At 39.9% G+C, this 25,909-nt stretch overlaps 1 protein-coding gene across 2 annotated transcripts in view; it reads left to right on the top strand.

The window, feature by feature from the left end:
- LOC126250778 (E3 ubiquitin-protein ligase TRIM37-like) overlaps positions 1-25,909 on the top strand; it is a 313,056-nt gene that overhangs the window by 168,171 nt on the left and 118,976 nt on the right. For both annotated transcript variants that reach the window (XM_049951588.1, XM_049951587.1), the window contains exon 11: positions 15,735-15,822. In XM_049951588.1, coding sequence (XP_049807545.1) covers positions 15,735-15,822 — 88 coding nt within the window. The remainder of the gene's footprint in view (positions 1-15,734; positions 15,823-25,909) is intronic.

Here is a 25,909-nt window from a genome sequence, read left to right as displayed (position 1 = left end):
TCTCTTAACAGTTCTTATTCTACTAGTGCATCTACAGATCAACACTAAATGTGAAGATAAACTCCTGTTTCTCCATAATCATGGAGAGGTAGAAAAAATTACTGTAGTGAAGCAGACCATCATGTCTCTTTCCAAGCAGGTTGCTTCATGACTTCCTACATGAAAAAGTCGTCGGCAGTTTCACACTGTATTCCATTTATCCCTACTCTCCACATTTGTCCATTGTGATAGTGTTTATTTTTCCTATAGAGAGCTGTTCAATAGTAAATTGATAGTACATAACTTTTTGCATGTATTTATTTGAAAATAATTGCATTGTGATAATTGGGAGAAATACCTGTATATGCTTACTAATGTTTGTTAGATATGGATAGGGATGTGGAAATGGAAAGGGATTAATAATTCCTTTAATAATTGGAAAAATTTATTGGAAAGAATAGTTGAGAAAATTTTGAAGGTAATTTATGAATCTGTGCACAATCTTGGATGAACTTTAACTGTTACCAATATTAACAGATATTGTATATCATTACATTCAAGGTCAATAAACAGGATTTGCATTATGTACTGCTGCTTCCATAGTGTGTGGTACGAAATGATCACTGCAACCATTGAAATTGTCGATCTGTCTAAGTTCTTAAACACACGAAGCACAATATTTTTTGTATAAGTAAATCAAGTTCAATAGTTGCCTATCAGTCTGAGTCATTACCTTCACATTAATTCCATTGTGTTTAGTCCTGAGTGTGACAACATTGATGATGCAGGAATGCTCCTCCAGATATGGCATTAATTATCCTTGTCTGCACCGAACCTGCTGATGCAGGATCTCGGCGGAGGGTGAAATGATGAACAGATAGGAGTTGAACTTATAACCATGTGAACAAATATTCCTTTTCTGATAAATTTTTATAATACTTTTAATGAATGGTTAAAATACACATTTTTAACAATGCTGATATGATGGATCCAAGCATACGTCTGCAGACTACCACTTCCTGAAACAAAAGGGTGAAGATACATGAATTAATAAATTGAAGAGCATATTTCTTACTTTGTTTCATACATATATTTAACCATGTATCAAAACATTATCCTCTCCACAAAACAACTCGTTAATTTACTTTTGGCGGTATCTTTGGTTTACACCTCATTCAGTTTACATATAGCTTTTATATAAGAAAGGGAAAGAAAAAAAATGGTACGATTCAATACAACAACTAAATTTCTATGAAAGTTCCTGTTTTCCGTACACGATTTAAATTCCATGACTTAACAATGTCTTAGCATCGGTATTGCCAACAATAATCTTATTCCAACTATGCTGAAGTTTCCAAGAGAGGATAATTTCTCTTTGAGATAGGTACTGAGCATTTCATCTGTCTTTGTTAATATAACTAAATCACAGATAATGTTATGAAATCTTTTAAATAAAGTTTGCTTCTTAACCGTTTTTTATTTAAGAAAATGTTGAGAACTGAGAAACTAACTTTAGTAAGACAGTTCCAAACACTTAGATTTGATACATATGTTTTTGGATAGGGTCCACCTGTAGCAAAACACAATTTTGTTTTTAACCCAAACGTGTTTCACTGCAGTTGGAGCATCTTCAGTGAGCTTTTATTTTATGGCTGTTAAAGATAAAGAATGTTCTTTACTGTTTGTATACATGTAACTATTAGTTTTTAAATCGTAATTACAGATATTTGAAAAAAACACACACAATTATGAATTCATACCTTTTTACCACATGATGTGGTTTTTCTGATGTATTGTGTTTCTACAGTGACTGTTTTGTTTCATAGTTTGTCATCTGCAACCACATACACCTTAAAGTAGGTAAATTGCTTGAGCCAAAATTATGATTTGAAAATCGAGAGAGAGAGAGAGAGAGAGAGAGAGAGAGAGAGAGAGAGAGAGAGAGAGAGAGAGTAGGTTTTTTTTTCAGGGGGGGGGGGTGCTCAAGAGCTCTATAGGTTGGTCTTGTCTAATAATTCTTTGGGGGCAGAGAACAGAGAGCAGTGTATTCATTTATCACTTCTTTTCCTTCCACTATGGTTTTTTGTATTTGATGATTTTTGTCAATTATTAGTTTTTGAGGGGGGCCTTTTGCTGCATTTGAGAATTTTCAAATCAGTATTGATGTTTGTTTGGTTATGTTTCTTGTCCATAAGGTGTTCAGCAATTGTGGAATGACAGTTGTTACTTTTTAATGCTCTTCTGTGTATCTGGTATTAAAGTTTCTGCTTGTCTGTCCTATATAAACTGATTTGCAGTCCTGACATGTTAGTTGGTAAATACCAGATTTGTTGTGTTTGTCTGTACTTGTGTTGGTTGTCTTTAGTTTTCTCTGTATCGAGTTGCCTGTCCTGTAGGCTATTTTTACCCCTAGTTTTTTGTGTGTGTTGCCTATTCTGTGGATTGCTTTGTTGTTGTAGGTGAGAGTGAACCACTTGTTTCTCAGTGTGGGTGTTTCTTGTTCATGTGTGCTCATATGTGTGTTCTGTGTGTTTGTAAGTTGATGAGGAGGCTTGTGTTTTTCTGTGTTGAGTGACCTTTATAATTTTGTGCTTTAGTTTATCTGTAGCGTTTGTGTCATATCCATTCTCTACTGCTATTTGTTTGATGGTCTGTAATTAATTCTTGTAGTTGTTTACAGTGAGTGAGGCTTTGTTCAGTCTGTGTAGCATATATTGGAAGCCGGCTAGTTTGTGTGTAATCGGATGATTAGAATCTTAGTGAATGGCTGTGCTGGTGGTGGTCACTTTCCTGAGTACAGAGAATTGCTGTTGGTTGTTGTGTCTGTATATTGTGAGGTCAAGGAAGTTTAACCTGTTGTTGTGTTCTGTTTCTATGGTTAATTTTATTTTTGAGTGTACTTTGTTTATATCACTGTGGAGTTTTTGGATGCGACTCGGTGTTCCATCTTGAAGGCATATGATATCATCTACATAATGGTACCAATATACTATCTGGTGTTGTTTGGGTCTTACTATTGTTTCAAATATTTTATTTTCAATCTGATTGAGAAAAATGTTGGCTAGTAGTCCACTGACTGGCGACCCCATTGGAAGCCTGTCTTCTTGTGAGTAGAATTGATTGTCAGATGAGAGATAGTTTTGCTCTGTGATTAGTTGTAGAATTCTAGCTATTTCTTTTATGTGGGGTTTGGGAATTTTGGCTTGTTCTTCTAATTGTTGTTTGATGATGTTGATGGTTTCTGTGGTGGGGTGAAACAAAACACTCACTGTAGAAACACAATACATGAGAAAAACCACACCAAGTGGTAAAAAGCTATGAATTCATAATTTTATGTGTTTTTTCAAATATCTGTAATTATGATTTAAAAACTAATAGTTACGAGGGCAGTTCAATAAGTAATTCAACACATTTTTTTTCTCGGCCAATTTTGGTTGAAAAAACCGGAAATTTCTTGTGGAATATTTTCAAACATTCCCGCTTCGTCTCGTATAGTTTCATTGACTTCAGACAGGTGGCAGCGCTGTACGGAGCTGTTAAAATGGCGTCTGTAACGGATGTGCGTTGCAAACAACGGGCAGTGATCGAGTTTCTTTTGGCGGAAAACCAGGGCATCTCAGATATTCATAGGCGCTTGCAGAATGTCTACGGTGATCTGGCAGTGGACAAAAGCACGGTGAGTCGTTCGGCAAAGCGTGTGTCATCATCACCGCAAGATCAAGCAAGACTGTCTGATCTCCCGCGTGCGGGCCGGCCGTGCACAGCTGTGACTCCTGCAATGGCGGAGCGTGCGAACACACTCGTTCGAGATGATCAACGGATCACCATCAAACAACTCAGTGCTCAACTTGACATCTCTGTTGGTAGTGCTGTCACAATTGTTCACCAGTTGGGATATTCAAAGGTTTGTTCCCGCTGGGTCCCTCGTTGTCTAACCGAACACCATAAAGAGCAAAGGAGAACCATCTGTGCGGAATTGCTTGCTCGTCATGTGGCTGAGGGTGACAATTTCTTGTCAAAGATTGTTACAGGCGATGAAACATGGGTTCATCACTTCGAACCTGAAACAAAACGGCAATCAATGCAGTGGCGCCACACCCACTCTCCTACCAAGAAAAAGTTTAAAGCCATACCCTCAGCCGGTAAAGTCATGGTTACAGTCTTCTGGGACGCTGAAGGGGTTATTCTGTTCGATGTCCTTCCCCATGGTCAAACGATCAACTCTGAAGTGTATTGTGCTACTCTTCAGAAATTGAAGAAACGACTTCAGCGTGTTCGTAGGCACAAAAATCAGAACGAACTTCTCCTTCTTCATGACAACGCAAGCCCTCACACAGGTCTTCGCACCTGAGAGGAGCTCACAAAACTTCAGTGGACTGTTCTTCCTCATGCACCCTACAGCTCCGATCTCGCACCGTCGGATTTCCATATGTTTGGCCCAATGAAGGACGCAATCCGTGGGACGCACTACGCGGATGATGAAGAAGTTATTGATGCAGTACGACGTTGGCTCCGACATCGACCAGTGGAATGGTACCGTGCAGGCATACAGGCCCTCATTTCAAGGTGGCGTAAGGCCGTAGCATTGAATGGAGATTACGTTGAAAAATAGTGTTGTGTAGCTAAAAGATTGGGGAATAACCTGGTGTATTTCAATGCTGAATAAAACAACCCCTGTTTCAGAAAAAAAATGTGTTGCATTACTTACTGAACTGCCCTTGTACATGTATACAAACAGTAAAGAACATTATTTATCTTTAATAACCATAAAATAAAAGCCCACTGAAGATGCTCCAACTGCAGTGAAACATGTTTGGGTTAAAAAACAAAATTGTGTTTCGCTAAAGGTGGACCCTATCCAAAAATATATGTATTGTTAAAGCAAACACGGAAAAAAAGAGCTTCAACCCCAAAATGATTACTTAGATTTGATGTTGATATAAATCTGGTGTAAAGTGTGTCACATGACCAGTTACTTTCTCTTTAAATTGGTATTATAAAACTGGAGATGTTTTCTGAATTCTCACCCCATCATCTGCCCTTTTATAGTTGTGGAGGACTTCTGAAAGCAATTATTCTCTCTAATGAACTATTTGAGAATAAAGAGACTAGTCACCAAAAGGCAGAAGTGCTGCATCGTTAACAAATACACGAACAAAAGGTACAGAGATTTGCTTTCTCAAGCTGTACAAGAAACATAAGAGGGGGCTCGCCAACACACGCGTGCTCGCGTGCGCGCGCGCGCGCGCGCACACACCCACCCACACACACACACACACACACACACACACACACACACACACACATTGTGCTTTTGTGTGTGTGTGTGTGTGTGTGTGTGTGTGTGTGTGTGTGTGTGTGTGTGTTTCTCTCCTTCAGCTTGAGAAAGGAATTTCATTCTGAAAACTAGCAAAGCAAAGCTCTGTACATTTTGTTTTTGTATCTGTCGACAATGCAGTGCTTCTGCTTCTCGTTGACTCATCTCTACTGATAAATAATTTGTTATTCTGAACCAGAAGTTTTCTTGCAATTATTTTCTCTACCGTGTTTAAATTTTATAGACTGCGAGGTAGTTGAACAATGCAGTCATTCATTCATTCATTCGTTCATTCATAGTGTTCCATAGAGCCAATAATGAAGCATCTTCTTCAGGGATGTGGAAGAAGTCTAGATATACATTTTCAAAAGGCAAGTGAATCGTAGAAACTTAGTGTGCTTTCACTAGCTGAAATTAACACAGTTAATTAGAAAGAAAACTACTGCTTTGGAAAAAGCCTCATGCTTCCTCAGTTATATTAAACGTTTATCTCCTGTTGGTAGCAGAAAATTTACTTTATTATGTTGGTATTTTTCAAAGAGAGTAGTTAAATTTATACATACAAACACCTGTTTATGTTCTATTGGTTGGTTCTTTATTCATTTTTGGTCTATTCACTATACAGCCATCTTCCAAGTACACAATTACAGAAAATGCACACCATGAATAACAAGACTCATTAAGGTCCGGAGAATGGTCATGTAATAGCTGTGAGTATTTAGATTCAAGATTTGTGATAGTAAAGGAATTATTATTGCCAATGTATCATAAAAGTAAAGTTGTCATCAGTCTGAAAGTTGGTTTGAACACCACATTACTTTATTTGGCATGGTTCTGTTGGAGGTGGTATGCCATAGCTCTCCTCAGACGTATGAACCAGCTTTTCCTGTCAAGTGTATGGGGACCTACTGATTAATGTGAACTTCGAATATTGGTACACTGTGATCTGTTTCACATTAACAATCATTACCAGAAGCAAAAAGTGATAAGTAAGAGACAAAAATCATTGGAATGTCTGGGGATCTTTACACAGGCCTTTGAATTCACAGTCTGTCTCATAACCACTGATCCAAACACATTATATCACATCATAAACACTATGGTCATAATTTTTCAGTAATTTATTTTACATTATTTTCTAAAACCTAACCATACACTGCAAACTACTGTGAAGTGCATGGCAGATGGCATTTCCCATTGTATAAGTTATTAGGGCTTCTTCCTGTTTCATTTACTCATGGCTTATAGGAGGAATAACTGTCAAATTACATCTGTGCTTGCTATAATTAATGTAATCTTATCCTCATAATCTCTACAGGAGTGATACTTAGGGGGTTGTAGTATGCTGCTAGAGTAGTCATTTAAAGCCAGTTCTTGAAAGTTTGTAAGTAGGCTTTCTCAGGATAGTTTGCATGTATCTTCGAATGTCTGTCAGTTAAGCATCTCTGTATCACTTACCCTTGGGTCAAGCAAACCTGTGATAATTCATGCTGTATTTCTCTGTAGACATTCAAGATCCCTGAAAGTCCTATTTGGTACAATTCCCAAACAGTTGGGTAATATTCTAGGATAGGTTCCAAGAGTAATTACTTAATAATCTCCTGTGTAAACTGACTGCATTGCTTTAGTATTCTACCAATAAACTGAAGTCTGCCACCCGTCTTATCCACAACTGACTCTATATGATCATTTCATTTCATATCCCTACAAAATGTTATGCCCAGGTATTTCTGTAAGTTGACTGATTCCGGCTGAGACTTGTTGATACTGTAGTCATATGATACTACTTTTTTTTTCATTTTGTGAAGCACGAAAGTTTACATATTTGAACAGTTAAATCAAGTTGCTAATCTTTGCTCCACTTTGAAATCCTATCAAGATGCGACTGAATATTTGTGCAGCTTTCTTTTTTCTTCTTCTCCCCCCCCCCTTCCCCCCCCCCCCTCCAGACAGTACTTCATTGTAGGTAACTGCATCATCTGTGAAAAGCCCGAGTTAGCTATTATAATTGTCTGCAAGGTCATTAATATATAACATGAACAGTATAGATACCAACACACGAAGTTATTTCTGCATCTGGTGATGACCCTCCAGCCAAGATAACATGCTATCTTCTCCATACCAAAAAATCTTCAGTCCAGTCACAAATTTCACTTGATACCCCATACAGTTGTACTTTTGATAGTAAGTGTAGATGTGGTACCAAGTCAAATGCTTTTCAGAAATTGAGAAATACTGTGTCTATTGACTGGCTTGATCCATGGCTTTCTGGAAATCATATGAGAAAAATGAGAGTTGTTTTCACATGATTGATGCTTTCAGAATTCATGCTGGTTGGTGTATAGGAGGCCATTCTGTTAGAGGTATCTTATTATGTTGGAGCTCAGAATATGTTCAAAGAGTCCACAACAAATGGATGTCAAGGATGTTGGATGGTATTTTTATGGATGATCTTTGCTATCCTTTTTGTGGACAGATGTGACCTGTGCTTTCTTCCAACAACTGGACACGAATTTTTGTTTGAGGTATCCATGGTAGATTATAAGAGAGATTAACTCAGAAGTAAATTTGTATTAAACCTAATACAGATTCCATTGAGCTCTGTAGCTGTGTTCAATTTTAGCAACTTCAGCCGTTTCTCAATAAAACTGACACTAATATCTATTCACTCACTTTTGCAGTGGTGCGAGGATTAAATTCTGGTAATACCCCTGGATTTTTATTTGTAAAGAAATATTTGAAAACAGAGTTTATTGTTCATGGTTTTGCTTATCTATTCTCATTTTCAGTCCCGTCTTCTCCACAAGTGTCTGCACACTAATCTTGGTATTACAAACAGCGTTTACATATGGCCATAATTTCTTTGTGTTACATGATTTACCTTAGATATCATTCTGCTCTGTTAGTTCTTGATGGTAATCATTGTTTCAGCAAGTTTTTCATGGTCAGCAACAAGAGTTTCTTTGTGGACATCTTCAGAGAGGTCAGATCCATTTGTTGCCATTAGACCCAATATATTTCCAACATGAGTGGGCTCATGAAGTTTTGGTTTTAGGTTATTCTCAGAGAATGCATTTAGTAATGTTTAGCAGGATGTCTTTTTCTCGCACCTACCACTTACAAAACTATAATTTTCCCAATGGATTGTTGGGTGAGGAGAGTCTCGTACAGTGATGACAGTGTTATTCGGGAACTTAGATACTAATGAACTTGGAGTTTGTGTAAAGTTTTCTGTTGCATCTGAAGGTAAGTCTGGTGGTCGATAGAAGGATTGAATTATAAGTTTATGCCCACCTTTAATACGGAACCTTGGCCAAACAATCTTGCATGCAGTTTCAATTTGTATCTTGGAGGATTTCATTTTCTTGTCTACTGCAACAAATTCTCCATTTCTAATCACTGTTAGCCTATCGTTTTGATATACATTTAAATTGTCACCAAATATATCAAGACTCAACGAGCTTTCTCTACCTAGTATAAGGTGAGCTCCACAGTTTTTTTTTTCTTTCTTTTTTTTTGTTCTCCAGGCTCTGGCCTTTTGTTGCAAATACTTTGCCTGAGTAACAGCCTCTTATGTACAGTGCACCTCTGACCCTACAGTTCTCAACCCTATGGTGCAAGTCTCAACCTAGTTTGCTGCAGAACCTTCAAAGTCTCTGGTTCACTCCTACTCGACTCGGAACCAGTGGGTCACGATCAGTTCTGGGGACACTGCTGCAAATTTTGAACTTCGTTGAAACTTCGTCTGCAAGGCTGGTCTTCTCAGTTTCTGCTGACAGTTTCCCAACAAGTGGTGTCAATGTCACTGGTTCATTTTTTGTGTCATTGAAAGACAGCACCTCGAACTTGTTAGTTAGGGTGTTCAGTATAACACCCAGAGCTCTCTAGTCCTTGTTTCACCTGCAGAGGGTACCTAGCGCTAGCACGACACGCCACTGGGGGGTAGTGACAAATCTCATACTTCTCTAGGAGGAATATCCCACAGCACACTACATACTGCTCTAAATATATTTACATCTTCCTCATAGGATGTTTATGTGAGCAGTCTCGTGTTAAGTGGGAGTAAAAAAAAATCACCACAAGAAATTTAGTATGTTATTTTATTGGAAGAGTTTTTGAAGTTAAGATCATACTTGCTGCTCTGTAATTGATTTGTTGCCTTGTTACTGCTATCGATTTTTTCAGATATTGTTCTTAATCTATTGTGAGAGAGTCCGCCCCTGGTAGTTGAGTGTTCAGCACAATGGAATGTCATACCTAATGGACCGGGTTTGATTCCCGGCTGGGTCGGAGATTTTCTCCACTCAGGGACTGAGTGTTGTGTTGTCCTTATCATCATCGTTTCATCCCCATCAACACACAAGTCGCCGAAGTGGCATCGACTTGAAAGACTTGCACCAGGTGAATGGTTTTCCCGACAGGAGGCCCTAGCCACATGGCATTTCCATTGGGAGAGAGCCATTCATTGTGCATTTAATTGCCATACCAGTGTCTTCTGTCATTTGATGCTTGTTCTTCTATCAGAAATACGAACAATGTCATTGCCATATAAGTCATCATGATCATTGATTTTATCTCTGACTCTTCACTAATTTTATTTTTTTGCTTATGAAAGAACAGTTTGCTTGCATAATCTTTTCTGGCATGCGAAGCATTTGCAGACTTTTGAGAAACTATGTTTATTAGCAACTTGTTATAAGCTTTATGCATATCCAAAAATGCAGTAGTTAAAGTTAATTTTTTATTCAAAACTGTTGTGTGTACCAGTAGACAGCAAGAGTTAAATTATCTATTGTTCCTTTACCTTTCTGAAGCTTTTTACTTTTATATGTGTCCATAAGCAGTTCTATACATTTCACATCCTGCAGATACATACTGGCAGCAATTGAAGGATCTTTATTGGGCCTGAGTATTTGAGTAACTGTATGTGTTGTCCAGTCTCTAATCATCTCACCCCTTTACCATGTTTGAATATTTGCAATAAGACATTGGTAGCTCCCTAAGATAAATGACTAATCATTAGGTTCTGAATGTCGTTGACCACAGGATAGATATTGGAATTCAAATAAATTGCTTTCTACATTTCCTGTTCTGTGAAAAAAAGGGCAATGAAGATTTCCAACCATGAATATGGTCTGCTTTTATAACTGAGTTTAGCCTGTTTACAGCAAAATATTATTAAATATGGAAGTCATACTGGCTGTATTACTAAGCTATGAGGAGTAACCCATCCAACACACTTTCTTTTTCAAAACAATCTTAATTTTTGCAATAATGAATTTGCATTTCAAGTAATTAGGTAATCTCTAATGCTGTCTGCTAAATTTTAATGAACTATATCTAAAGACTCAAAAGTTACACGGGTCATACCAATAAACAAAGAAGGAAATCCAAGAAATGTACTGAATTATAAGGCCATATCATTGACACTGATTTGCAGATTTGCAGTAGTATTTCGGAATGTTTAATGTATTTCAGTTTCTTTTTTTTCCCCAAGATCAGGTAATATGTAAATATTTAGATGTTTGTTTTTTGTATCTGCTATTTGAGAGTGGAATGAATGAAAAATTGTCACAAACTGGTTCTATGAATGTTCTGCCAAGCACTCAAATGTGAATTACTGAGTTGTCGTGTAAGTGTAGATGCTTCTGTGATTGAAACCTACTGAGCTGAGCTGCTTCATTAGTTTTTGTGTGTGTTGACTACATTTTGTTCTCCAGCTGGATTCAGGGGAAATTAGACAGTGTCTTTCATTTAGTGTACAACCATTAAAGCCGATTATTGCTTGTTATCCATTCATATTATATGAATGTTTGTTAGATTAAGATTTAAACTATTTTCTGTAAATCAGTTGTAAATATATTCAACTCTTATTTTACATGTGTTTGGTAAGGTTGTGTTTTGAACTCTTAATTAGTATACCTGAATCACCATCCTCTAAAGTCATTGGGATGTGATTTATGTATGATAAAAACGAGAGTAGACCCTGAGTCTACCCTAGTTGGACCCCATATGTTATGTTCCCCCATTTTGCGATTAATTTCATTCCAGTGAAACAGTGCATTAATGTGGCCCTTTGCCTTTTGTTATGAAGGTAAGGCACTGTCTATACAAGAGAGGTGACATTAATGCAATAGTGTTTTAATTTGCCAAATAGAATTTTATTTTCCACACAATCATATGCTTCGACAGTGTTTGCAGAATGACACAGCAAGATCATTTTTCTTTTTTTAAACCCACAAGACTTCATTATTAAGTTTTGTTCAATGTTCCCCATGGAGAATACTTTATAAAAGCCAAACTGAGAGGGAATTAATTAATTCTACTCAGAAAGATGTATCAAGGTTCTGTCATAGGCTGATTTCTTAAACAGTTTTCAAAAGTGAGGAAGGAATGAAATCAGTGTATAATTATACATGGTTTGCTTATTTACAGTTTTATTCATTGAAAAAATAACTTAAAGGGTAATCCTACCAAATTAGCACAAGATTTTAATATTCTGTTAGAAATACCATTTTAGCCAACAGAATTACTACATTTTAGTGGTTTGTACTTGTTTGTTTATTGGTGGGTGCAATGTTTGCTGTCACTAAGAGGAAATTATCGTAGAACGTATTGATGATTGACTACAATTTATTGTAATTTTTTTCCACAGCTACTTTCTGGGAACTCGTTTCATTTGCATTGCTATTTTTGTTTGTTGCATAAAGAGTTGCTGGACATTAAAACAATGCTAGTTCTACTGGAGTTTCACTTCTTGATGCAGTTTGTCCACCAAAGTAGGTAGATCTTCCTTATTAGCACAATATATATTAATCCCAGGAATCATCCATCCTTTGCCCTTGATTTATTCATTTTGACACACGTCTTTTAGGTGAAAACATTACATTTTCTATCTTCACTGTGAGCGAGCCATTGTTTATAATTGTGTGTGCAACACTGTTTTATGATTTGAACTTATGTGCTTACCATATTTTATTGTTTATCTGTCCACCCTGGTCATATTAACCAATGACTAACACTTCTACATTACCGAAGGTAATCGGTTCAAAAAATAAATTTTCAGCAGCTGTTGCATTATGCGCACTCTATCGTACAGGTAATTTTACTGCGGTACTTACCAAATTTGTCCCTAGCTGCTTTGCGAATCTTAAGATATATCCTTCCAGAGGCCTTTTAAACTGTTGGTACTGTTGTTGTTTTCTCTTGTGGCATAGAGATGTTTAACAGAATATTCATCAACCTGAAAGGCCCAGTACTAAATTCCATTTGTGTGTGTGTGTGTGTGTGTGTGTGTGTGTGTAACTTGGATCCATGTAGCTGTATTTCTTCAGTTTAAATTATTTTCATATTATTTCCTAATAAGCACAATACTACTGCTAAAGTATCACCTGCCTAGTCATTTTCCTGTATGGGTAATATTTATCCTTTTTATTAATAAGGCTTCTTGTTTTTGAGTGCAAGATACAACATTAATATTCTTCAGGTCCATGACTTCGTCCAAGATACTGTGTCTTAGTTTGCTATTAATAAACGGTTACAGTGCCCACATAGTACTAGGGATGGAAAGTTGGCTGAGACCAGATGTAAACAGTAATGAAATTCTAAACTCAGATTGGAATGTATACAGCAGAGACAGACTGGACAGTGAAGGGGGAGGCGTGTTTATAGTGATAAAAAGTACAATGGTATTGAAGGAAATTGACGGAGATCCGAAAAGTGAAATAGTTTAGGTGAAGGTCACGGTTAAAGCAGGCTCAAACGTGGTAATTGGACGTCGCTATAGCCCCCTGGCTCAGCAGCTGTTGTGGCAGAGCACCTGAAGGAAAATTTGGAAAATATTTCGCGTAGATTTCCCAACCATGTTATAGTTCTGGGTGGAGATTTTAATTTACCGGATATAGACTGGGAGATTCAAATGTTTATAATGGGTTGCAGGGACAAAGAATCCAGTGAAATTTTTTTTAAGTGCATTATCTGAAAACTACCTTGAGCAGTTAAACAGAGAACCGACTCGTGGCGATAACATATTAGACCTTCTGGTGACAAACAGACCCAAACTATTTGAAACAGTTGCAGCAGTGTACCGTAGGTCTCTAGAAGAGCGTAGCATTCCAAAAGATTGGAAAAGGGCACAGGTCATTCCCGTTTTCAAGAAGGGACGTTGAACAGATGTGCAGAACTATAGACCTATATCTCTAATGTCGATCAATTGTAGAATTTTGGAACACGTATTATGTTCGAGTATAATGACTTTTCTGGAGACTAGAAATCTAATCTGTAGGCATCAGCATGGGTTTAGAAAAAGACGATCATGTGAAACCCAGTTCGCGCTATTCGTCCATGAGACTTAGAGGGCCATAGGCACAGGTTCCCAGGTAGATGCCGTGTTTCTTGACTTCCGCAAGGCGTTTGATACAGTTCCCCCACAATCGTTTAATGAACAAAGTAAGAGCATATGGACTATCAGACCAATTGTGTGATTTGATTGAGGAGTTCCTCGATAACAGAATGCAGCATGTCATTCGCAATGGAGAGAAGCCTTCCGAAGTAAGTGTGATTTCAGCTGTGCCGCAGGGGAGTGTCATAGGACCATTGCTATTCACAATATACATAAATGACCTTGTGGATGACATCGGAAGTTCACTGAGGCTTTTTGCAGACGATGCTGTGGTGTATCGAGAGGTTGTAACAATGGAAAATTGTACTGAAATGCAGGAGTATCTGCAGCGAATTGACGCATGGTGCAGGGAATGGCAACTGAATCTCAATGTAGACAAGTGTAATGTGCTGCGAATACATAGAAAGAAAGAACCTTTATCATTTAGCTACAATATAGCAGGTCAGCAACTGGAAGCAGTTAATTCCATAAATTATCTGGGAGTAGGCATTAGGAGTGATTTAAAATGGAATGACCATATAAAATTAATCGTCAGTAAAGCAGATGCCATACTGAGATTCATTGGAAGAATCCTAAGGAAATGCAATCCGAAAACAAAGGAAGTAGGTTACAGTACACTTGTTCGCACACTGCTTGAATACTGCTCACTGGTGTGGGATCCGTACCAGATAGGGTTGATAGAAGAGATAGAGAATATCTAATGGAGAGCAGCGCATTTCGTTACAGGATCATTTAGTAATCGCGAAAGTGTTACGGAGATGATGGATAAACTCCAGTGGAAGACTGCAAGAGAGACGCTCGGTATGGGCTTTTGTTTAAGTTTCGAGAACATACCTTCACCGAGGAGTCAAGCAGTATATTGCTCCCTCCTATGTATATCTCGCGAAGAGACCATGAGAATAAAATCAGTGAGATTAGAGCCCTCACAGAGGCATACCAACAATCCTTCTTTCCACGAACAGCACGAGACTGGAATAGAAGGGAGAACCGAAAGAGGTACTCAAGGTACCCTCTGTCACACACTGTCAGGTGGCTTGCAGAGTATGGATGTAGATGTAATTGTTTCAACCTTATATTTATCACCCTACAAAAAGGCCTTGGAACATATTGGAAATTGGTGGGATAGGATGGATGCTTTGTTCAGACTGAATACTTTTGGTAATAAGCTGTGGGTGTAACCTTGATAGAATGAGGGACGATGCATCAGCCATGCCAATGTGTGAATGCCAGTTGCTTCTGAGCAATTTTTGAAACTCTGAATTAACATGTTCCACAACTTTTTAATCTGAAAAGTATCATAATGCTTGAAGCTAGACATAATCTTCACACTAATATGAGGAGCATTCTAAGCAGTGTGTGTGATGTCATCCTCAGTTACGTAATTTGAGGTTGTGCTCCAAACTGCTGCTCACAAACTCTACTAATAGTACATTATTTTCTCTCGCAGGATCCTCACCCCGGGGAGCTTAAATCACAGGTGACATCATTGAGCTCTGCACTGGTTACATGGTAATCACCTGCTTAAGAGTCCTGTACCAGTTCTGACACTCCTCTCCTGTGGACTGCTACCCAGCTATAAGACCTTCCAGATCTTCTTAATACTTCCCTTTCGTGCCTTGGCATCTTATGCTATGTAGTGTTAGACAGCATCTGAATTTGTTCATTTGTCAAGTCTCCAAAGCACTAAATCCATTGGCGATAGCTCGACTGAAGCTTTCAGATGTGTTGTGTCTACAGGATCTTCTCACTGATTTGGAAGGTTTGACTTTAATCACGTCTTCCAATATAAAGATTAAAGATTAGATGCCATTGTGTAACAGCAGTGACAATCATTCAATCTCCAGAAGTGGCCTTTGTCATTTGCTATGCTTTGTGTGGATATATTAGTTATATGTTGTACATGTGTGTCCAAGCAGAAGTTCATTAAAAAGACAGCTAATATGTTCCCTTTATCATAACATGTTAGCAAACTGCATTAAAACTGACTGCTGCACTTTGCTTGTCAATTAAGATTCACTGAATAATTATAAATTACAGGTGAAAATGATGTGGAGTACTCCCTGACCCAACCACTGTTGTTCAGAGATCGTGAAACAACACCAAGTGGGACATTAGGAACAACAGGGTGAGTTCGTGCTTTTGTGTGTATCTACAACATATTATGTCAAAACTGTATTTTAGATGAATGTAATAGCCATTTCAAACCTAATTGTATCATCATCACCACACACACACACACACACACACACACACACACACACACACACACATTTCTTTAGAAAGAGGGTGCTAGTAGGTTGAGTGCTGCAGACCAGTCTTCCAATAACCAATGAGTGATTTTCAATTGTAGCTCAGATGTAAACTATTGTTAAAGACATTTCATTTACAGCATAACACAATATTCTCAAGTAAACAATGGAAAAGGTTATTATCCGTAGTGATTCTTTCACTCCTTTGCTTCTGTTCAGCCAATGGCAGCAACGAGAACGCTCTTCGAAAGTGTGAAATAGTTCAGACTATATTAGTACAAACAGCTGTTGTAAAGTTTTGTTGCTGTTGCGTCGTTATTATTCATTGATGCAAACTAGTTAGTACTTTAACATAATGTTGTGATTGACATTTCATATTGGTTAATGGTAGAAATCAAACATATCTCTCGGGCTCCATGTTCTTGCTTCACTGCCTGTTTTGCCAAGTGTGTTTTTTTGCACCAGGCTGGCAACACATTTGCCCTGTGTTAAAAGTGAAAACTCACATGAACAGAATTAGTGGATCAGCTTAGTATGCAGAGACAGTAGCAATGCAGCAGTTGCATGGAACAAAAAGTGAGAAGCCAAATACTGAAGGATCTAATTCGTATGCTTCATCTCTTTAAAATCGATATTCTGGTAAATGTTCTGCTTTCTAAGTAGAAAATACAGTTGATTATAATTAAACTTTTGCTACTTGAGAGAGCCCCTATGAAAAGTTAGTGATTATAGGACAACGAAACTTTGTGGAAACATCTGTAAAGACACACAGAAGAGAAATAATGAATAACCCATTGAGAGGAACACATTTTAATTTCCACATGGGAAGGTTACATTTGTTAATTGTGTGCCATGTTTTTGATCCAGGTTTCAAACTGCTCAATGTGACAACCATCTCAGCATGTAACTTTGCACGGACACGATTTCGCAATTGTTCACAGCACTTTTCAAAAGTGGACTACGGCATGTTCTGCTGTTGTGACAGAGCTCGTGCACTACTTGAAGGTAACACTTTGTGTCCAGCATTCTCAGCCATGACGACAGTAACTATTCCACAGTTTGTGGTGCATTTGGCTGTCGGCCACTCACAGGAGCATTTCCCAAACTGCCAGTTAATTAAAATTCCCGAATCATGTTCTTAAACAACGGTGTGGAAAGAGGACCTCTCTGTATTCCTTGACTGTGTTGATACTTGCAAAGAGCAGCAGCACTCGTGCTGTTGTTATGATACATCAGCTTCATGAGTAAAACTCAGCTCACCTTGTCCAGACCTAGATTGACTTTCTGCAACTGTAATGCTCACCGATGCTTGTGTTTCAACCTTACATAGCCGTACCAATACCAGCACCTAATGACAAGTCATGACACTTACCCAACTAACAATGCAAATCCTCCAGTGCACAGTCTGAACATCATCATTCCTATGAAGTTGGGTACCCATACGGTAAATAATATTGTTTGCATTGGCTCAAGTAGTGAAAGCTTAATTATAACAACCCTGTGTGGGAACATGGTTTACAAGTGTGCGTGCGCGCATGCCTTTGATCAATGAATTCAAAACATTCCTGCCATCTGTCATCAGAGCTTCTGTAGTGTTGTTTGAAATCCCACATGTGACTCCAGCCAGAGAGTATACTCTGTTAGCAGTATGCAACTCTTGCGAAAAATTTGGTGATATATTGATCTGCAGATTAACTCTGAAATGTTTATTGGTGGATCTAGATTAGTACTCTGGACTTCTAAACTATTAAATCGGTGTAAGGCATTCCCTACACTGATGCTGCAGAAACTGCATTGCAACCGTTGCAGAGTTTGAAATTGCACATACAATCACCATATTTTAAGTTCTCATATAGACAGATGTAATTTATGGGCTTTACTTAAGTAATTAACTCTATCTTCCACCCCCCACCCCCCCCCACCCCACCCTCCACCCCTTCCCCAGGGGGGCACGCCACACTTTGGCAGGATCATGCTTGGCGACCACAAGGCCGCAGCCTTTGCAGCATCTTTTCTCTTCCATGCTGCATGTCTATCCTCTTGCTGTTCTTTTTCCCCTCCCATGGGCAACAAGTATGGGATGTTTTTGGAAATGTGTTCTGCATTTTCAGTAACCAAGTATCAGAACATTCTCTCCACTCTGTTTTGTTCCTTTTTTCTTTCTTCATTCTCCTTCTTCTATCCTTCCCCGCTTCAATGTTTGAGGTTCCTCTTTTTCTTCTTCCTCCCTGTGGACTCCTGAACACCAGCCCGTGTGTCTGTCATGTAATAGGTGCCTGGGTAATTATGTAATTCCCAGCTCCAGGTTGACAGGTAGGGTTCACATGTATCCCCTCATACAGGCCAGGCCCAAGGAGAGGTGATTGCCTGAGCCGCTACCTTCCCAAATTGCCAACTGTTCTCCCTGTCAGGTGTTTGGGATTTATGACCTGAGGTGTGAAGAATCACCTAACTTGAGTGTGCTGCCTTCTGAGGACCCTCCCCCCCTTCACGGTTCGAAGGAGTGCGCCAGTTGCACCATGGTTCCTGGTGGTTTCACATACTGAAGATGGTCAGTCCTTTGCTACAGTAATTTATTATTCAGAAAGGTGTTGCTGCAATTGTCGGCCTTATGAAATCCTGCTCTAACTTATGCAATGGCACTTTGCTTTTGGAGACTACTTCTGATTCTCAAGCACAACTGCTAATTGCCTCTTCACTCCTTCACAGCTATCCTGTTCATGTCAAGGCCCATCGCATGCTGAATTCTTCCTGTGGTGTTATTCGCACTAGGGTGCTCAATGGTCTGACAGAGACAGAAATCCAAATGTATCTCTCTGATCGGTGTCATTGCAGTCCATCAGGTGACAAAAGAGATAGATGCCTCCTTAGTAGCCACATGCACTCTTTTTCTTCCATTGAATGTCAAAGTAGGTTATGAAGTTATCACAGTCCGACCATACATTCTGAAGCCGATGTGCTGTTACCAGTGTCATTGTTACAACCACACTTGAGTGTCCTGTTGTCACCCGGCCAAATGTGTAATCTGTGGTGGGGATGCTCACGGGGGTGATTGTCCGCCTCCTTCTCCCCACTGTATCAATTGTAATAGTGACAACGCTGCCGCCTCTTGAAATTGCCCCATGTATCTCGTTGAGCAGGCGGTCCAGGAGATCCAGGTGAAGGAAAAAGTGCCTTACCCGGTCACTTGCAAGTTGTTTGCTAGTCGCTTACCCTGCGTTCTACCATCTAGCATTTACAGTACTGTTCTTGCTACGTCTTGCTCCATGAAGGACATGGCCACGCAGATATGTGACCTCAAATTCAGCACCGCAGTTGCAAAATTGCCGAGCGTCATAGTAGCATCCCTGTCTCCTCCTCCAGCTGTGCAACAAGCCACCAAACTTTTGCCTCACAGGGAAAAGTCATGTGCTACACAGCCCAGCAAGGCAGAATGGACAGCAGGAATACTCCCACAACTTCTTACGTCCCTCCAGCCGACAAACATCTGACTCTTCTTCTGCCAACTGGAAAGGCTCCAAGAAGTCAAACAAAGGCAAACAGTCGTTACCGCCACTGACTCGGTGATCCTCTTCGACGGTGTCGCCATGTGATACCCTTGCCTGGGCAACCTCCATGTCGTCGGTGTGCACTGCCGACCATTTCTCTGCCCTGGACTCTGCAGACTGACAGAAGGAAAGTGCCAACACCTCTGTAGATCTCATGGAGCAGGACCCTCCAGCCTCTGCTTCCTGTAGCAGTGAGTCTTCAAAGGCTGGCTCTCGGCAGCCTCTGTGGTGACAGCCCTACAGTTTTTCCTTCCTCCCTTTTCCTCAACATGACTCTTCTCCAGTGGTACATTTGTAGTCCTCAATCGAACAAAGAGAACTTATGGCTGCTCTTAGAATCGCAGCGTCTGCATGTTCTCTGCCTCCAAGAAACAAAATTGTGTCTTCATGACTGCTTTGAGCTCTTGCATTTCTTACCAATCTACTTTGACCTTTCCCCCAAGGACAGCATTCCATCTCATGGGGGAGTCATGCTGGTCATCTGGGATGACGTTCATAGTCAATCTATCTCCTTGACTACCCAGCTTCGAGCTGTTTCGGTCCACATTTTCTTTCCTCCCTTGACCTTTTCCCTTTGTACTGTTTACATCCCTCCATCATTCCATGTCACCAGGCAAACTTCCTCCAGCTGATTGGACAACTCCCTCACCTGTTTCTGCTGCTCAATGACTTTAATGCACACCATCCCCTCTGGGGCTCTCCCAGAACCTGTCAGGGAGGTGCCATCTTGGCTGACCTTCTCAATTGACTTAAGCACCTCTGCCTTAACACCTTAGCACCCACGTTAACTTTCACACTCCATGCACACCTATTCACATTTGGACCTCTTCTCCTGCAATATCCAGCTTGCCTATCATCTCGAGTTGTCCATTCTCTCTCTCTCTCTCTCTCTCTCTCTCTCTCTCTCTCTGTGTGTGTGTGTGTGTGTGTGTGTGTGTGTGTGTGTGTGTGTGTGTGTGTGTGTGTGTGTGTGTGTAGTAGTAGTAGTAGTAGTAGTAGTAGAGGGAAACATTCCACGTGGGAAAAATGTATCTAAAAACAAAGATTCTGTAACTTACCAAACGACAGCATTGGTACGTTGATAGAAACAATAACAAACACAAAGACACAAATTTCAAGCTTTCTCAACCCACGGTTGCTTCATCAAGAAAGAGGGGAGGAGAGGGAAAGACGAAAGGATGTGGGTTTTAAGGGAGAGGGTAAGGAGTCATTCCAATCCTGGGAGCGGAAAGAGTTACCTTGAGGGGAAAAGGGACAGGTATATACTCTCGCGCGCGCGAGTGTATACCTGTCCCTTTTTCCCCTCAAGGTAACTCTTTCCGCTCCTGGGATTGGAATGACTCCTTACCCTCTCCCTTAAAACCCACATCCTTTCGTCTTTCCCTCTCCTTCCCTCTTTCCTGATGAAGCAACCGTGGGTTGTGAAAGCTTGAAATTTGTGTTTGTTATTGTTATTGTTTCTATCAACATGCCAACACTGTCGTTTGGTACGTTACAGAATCTTTGTTTTTATATATATATCTCCAGCGACCATACCCTGTGTTCTCTCCATTTGCTGACGCCTACCCCACCTATGTGCACACCCAAATGTCAGCTTTCTAAGGCCCACTTGAGTCTTTACTCTTCCATGGTGATCTTTGATGAACATCATTTTCCGAGTTGTGATGTCCAGGTAGAATATCTTACAAACATTATTGTTATTACTGCAGAACATGCCATTCCTCACACGTGCTCATTACCATTCCGTGTCCCAGTCTCTTGATGGACTGAGGCGTGCCATGATGATGCAATTCACGCGCGAAAACGTCCTCTCCGCGTTTTTAACCGTCATCCTATGATGGCCAACTGCATTCATTATAAACAGTTGTGTGCACAGTGTCATCGTGTTCTTCGCAATTGCCATTCCCCAATTTCCGACCTGTCAGTAGCAGATTATGTCGTAGTGGACTGTATTGCTATCTCCTACACTTTGGGTCGCTATTTTGTGGAAATTTTGAACTCCACCCACTATCACCCTGCCTTCCTCCATCGGAAACAACTGGAGCAGGCTCAGGCAATACCCTTTTCTTCTCAGAATCATGAGTGCTAAAATGCCACTTTTACTATGAGGGAGCTAGATCATGCTCTCACTTCATTGCGATCCTCCACCCCAGGTCTGGACAGTGTTCACATTCAAATGTTGTAGGACCTCCCTCTTGCATGTGAGCACTTTTTCCTTCATATGTACTGTTGCATCTGGACAGATAAAACGTGTTTCAGTTCTGATTAAAACAGCATCCCCTGCTCAGTCACGGGCATTGTTGTTCTGTGACAAGCTGGATGACATTCCTGGAACTGTCATCCTCTTGACAGCCTCACTGTGGTACAGGGTATCATTGTCCACCATGATCTCCTTTTACAGACTAATGACGACATACATACCAATTTTTGAGTGACTGGGTGTGCATTTCGTCTCTCATGTCCACGGGGAATCAGAGGTCTATTGTGTTGATAATGGGGCCTTCCTCTTGGCCTTTGAAGATAGTTTTTTGCCTGAAAGGTCAAAGTGATGGTGTACTGATGCGATGTGAAACTGTATGTGGTGCCACAGATGCGTGAGATACAGGCATATGTCTTCACATTGTAACACTAGCCCCATCTGTAGGGATTGTGGACTTCAGTCGTACATGAATGTTCAACACACATCTATTTCCATTGTGGGGAGCACCATTCACCCTGTTCACTGGCCTGTACCATTTTACAAGCAGAGAATAAAATCCAAGAATGGAAGACTCTTGACCAACTCGCGTGTCAAGAGGCTAGGGATACATTCCATTGTACCAGTTGTTAGGATTTCTTCCTGTTCCATTCACGAATGGAACACATGGAAAAGATTGTTTGAATGGCTCGGTGAATGCAGAAATTAATCTAATCTTATCCTCAGAGTGGTCTACCCAATGGGAGGCCTTAGCCATACGGCATTTCCATTTACCATCCCTATGTTAACAATACGTAGAGGATTGTAGTATATTCCTAGAGCCATCATTTAAAGCCTTTCTTGAAACTTTGTTAGTAGACTTTCTTTGGATAAATTTACGTCTATCTTCAAGAGTCTTTTAGTTCAGTTCCTACAGTGTCTCTCTGACACTCTGCCATGGATTAAGTAAATCATTCGTGTTGCCCTGCTGTGTATATGTTCAATATACCCTGTTAGTCCTATTTGGTATGGGTTCCACACACACAGGCAGTATTCTACAACCACTTGCATGAGTAATTTGTAAGCAGTCTCCTTTGTAGACCGATAGCACTTCTCCAATATTCTAGCCATAAACCATTGTTTGCCACCTGCTCAACCAACAGCTGAGCCTGTGCGATCATTCCATTTCATGTCCCTACAAAGTGTTACACACAGGTATTTTTACAAGTTGGTGATTCCAGCTGTGACTCAGTGATGTTATAGTCATAGGGTACTACATATTTTCGTTTTGTGAAGTGTACAGTTTAACATTTCTGAACATTTAATGCAAGTTGCCAATCTTCACACCACTTTGAAATCATCTAATGAATCTTTGTGTAGCATCTTCCAGGCAATACTTCATTGGAGATAACTGAATCGTCTACAAAAACTGAGGTCTGTATTAATATACTAGACGAACAGCAAGGGTCTCAACACACTTCCCAGAGGCTCACCCAAAGTTACATCTTTTTGATGATGTCTCTCCGTCCAAGGTAACATGCTGTGCCTTCCTTACCGAAAAGCCTTCAGTCCAGTCACAAATTTCACTTGATACCCCATATGATCATACTTTTGACAATAAGCATAGATGTGGTACTGAGTCAAATGCTGTTTGGAAATCAAGAAATGCTGCATCTACCTGACTGCCTTGGTCCAAAGCTTTCAGCATGTCATGTAAAAAATGTGCAAGTTGGGTTCCACATGATTAATGTTTTCAGAATTCATGCTTGTTGGCATGCAGGAGGTCATTCTGATTGAGATACCTCATTATGTCTGAGCTCAGAATATGTTCTGAGACTCTACAACAAATAGATGTCAGTGATATTGGACAGTACTTTGATGGATCACTTCTACTAAGCTTCTTGTAGACAGGTGAGACCTGTGCTTTTCTCTAAGAATTGGGCCCAGTTCCCCCCTCCTCCGAGGGATCTGTGATAAGATTATAGTTAAAAGAGGAGCTAAGTCAGCTGCAAAATCAATACAGAATCTGACAGGGATTCCATTGGCCCCTAGAGCTTTGTTCATTTTTAAGGATTTCAGCCTTTTCTCAACATCACTGACACTAATACTTTTTCATTCATCTTTTCATTGTTAAGAGGATTAAATTGAGACACTCTCCAGGGCTTTCCTGTGTAAAGAAACATTTGGAAATGGAGATAAACATTTCAGTTTTGCTTTGCTGTCCTCAATTTCAGTTCCCGCCTCTTTTGCTAGGGGCTGGACACTAACTCTGGTGCCACTAACAATCTTTACATATGACCAGAATTTCTGTGAGTTTTGTGAATTATTGTTTGTCAATGTTCTGCTACAATAATTATTGAAGGCACCACACACAGCTCTCTAGACAGGAAAATGCGTTTCATTCAGCATATCTCTATCTATAACCCTACACTTTGTTTTACACTTATGATGTAGTAATCTCTGCTGCTTTAGAAGTTTCTTTACAGAGACTACATACCATGGAGGTGCCCTCCCATTATGAATTGCTCTACTGGGTACATATCTATCCAGTGCATGGGCAATTATTCTTTCAAACTTCAGTGATAGTTCCTCTACAAGTTCCTGCTCTGTGCTGTATGTTTCAACTTCTTCTTTGAGCAATGACACTACTAATTTTTTATCTAGTTTTCTGAGCATGTATATCTGTTTGCTTGTTTTAGTTGTCCTTTGTACTTTGGTAATCATTATTGCCACAACTGTGACATGGTCACTGATACCAGTTTCATTGTGGACACCCCCAAAGGGATGATGTCTATTTGTTGCCATTAGATCCAATATATTTAAATCATGAGTGGGGTTACTAACTACATGTTGTGGATAGTTTTTAGGGAAGGCATTTAATAATGTTTCACAGGATATCTTATCACACCTACTACCAACGAAACAAATTTTCCCAATTAATTGTTGGATAATTAGTCCCTCCACTAATTATTACAATACAGTTGGGGGACTTAACATACAATAGAACTGACATTTTCTCTAAAGTTTTCAGTTACATCAGGAGATGGGTCTGGTGGGCGATAGAAGGTCCAGTTATCATTTTATGCCCACCCCAGATACTGAATTTTGTCCAAATAATCTCACATGCAGCTTCAATTTCTATCTCAGTGGGTTTGAGTTTCTTGTTTGTTGTGACAAATACGCCTCCTCCATTTCCCATTTGGCTATCCTTTCAATATAAACTTAAATTTTCCCCAAAAATCTCACTGCTGTCAATTTCAGGTTTCAGCCAGCTTTCTGTGCCCAGTATTATGTGAGCTTCACTACTTTTCACAAGTGCTTCAAACTCTGCCACGTTGTTCTGAATGCTTTGGCAGTTCATACTCTCACCTGTTAGAAACATTTCTTTCGATCTTACACTGATACTTCTGTGTTTCCTTACAGGTATCATTATCTGGATTTGATGGCAAGTTGTCCAATCTAAAAATCCCTTGAGTGCACCATACACACAGTCCGCTACCTGAGGAACAGCCTTTTATGTGTAGTGGGCACCTGACCCATTTTGGGGTACCCTACAGTTATGAGTCCTATGGCACAAGTTCAGAAAGTTGCAGCCCAGCTTGTCACAGAACCTTTGAATTCCCTGGTTCAGTTGTTCCACTCGTCTCCAGACCAAAGGGCCATGATCAGTTCTGGGGCAGTGCTGCAAATAGTGAGCTACGTTGAAACTCCGTGTACAAGCCTTGTCTTCTCAGCCAGTCACTGGAATGACCCAAGAATGACCTCGGAGACCAGATGACAGGCATGATTTGTTCCAATGTGTGCCACAGTCTGCAGTTGGATGCACCCTGTTGCCTCAGTGGCTGCTGGAAAAGCCTCTTCAACTTGTTGACTGCGGCCCCAGGGCAGTTTCGAGCTGCTTGCAAATGTCAACCAACTTCTCCCATGTTCGAGAACAGCATTCACGGTGGGGCTGCATTTTGTTTGGTGCAGTGCATTACAGGAGAGTAAACAAATAACTTTAAATTAATCCCGCTGATTATCTTTTAATCTGTTGAGCTAAAAAGTTGCAAATTCTCTAGAAGAATTGAAACAGATACATAGAACAAGATTTCTGTTATGGCAACACAAAAATCTTTGGTAAAAAATACTAGTTTCCCAAAATGTTTCGAAGTTAATTGTAGTTGTCAGCAAACTCAAAAACAGAGTAAATATACAATAAATGTAGATAATATATGGGGCTACACTTCAAGGGAAAAT

Source organism: Schistocerca nitens, chromosome 1 (genome assembly GCF_023898315.1).
Source record: "Schistocerca nitens isolate TAMUIC-IGC-003100 chromosome 1, iqSchNite1.1, whole genome shotgun sequence".
In the NCBI taxonomy this organism is placed as follows: domain Eukaryota; kingdom Metazoa; phylum Arthropoda; class Insecta; order Orthoptera; family Acrididae; genus Schistocerca; species Schistocerca nitens.
This window is presented reverse-complemented; position numbering and strand designations above follow the sequence as displayed.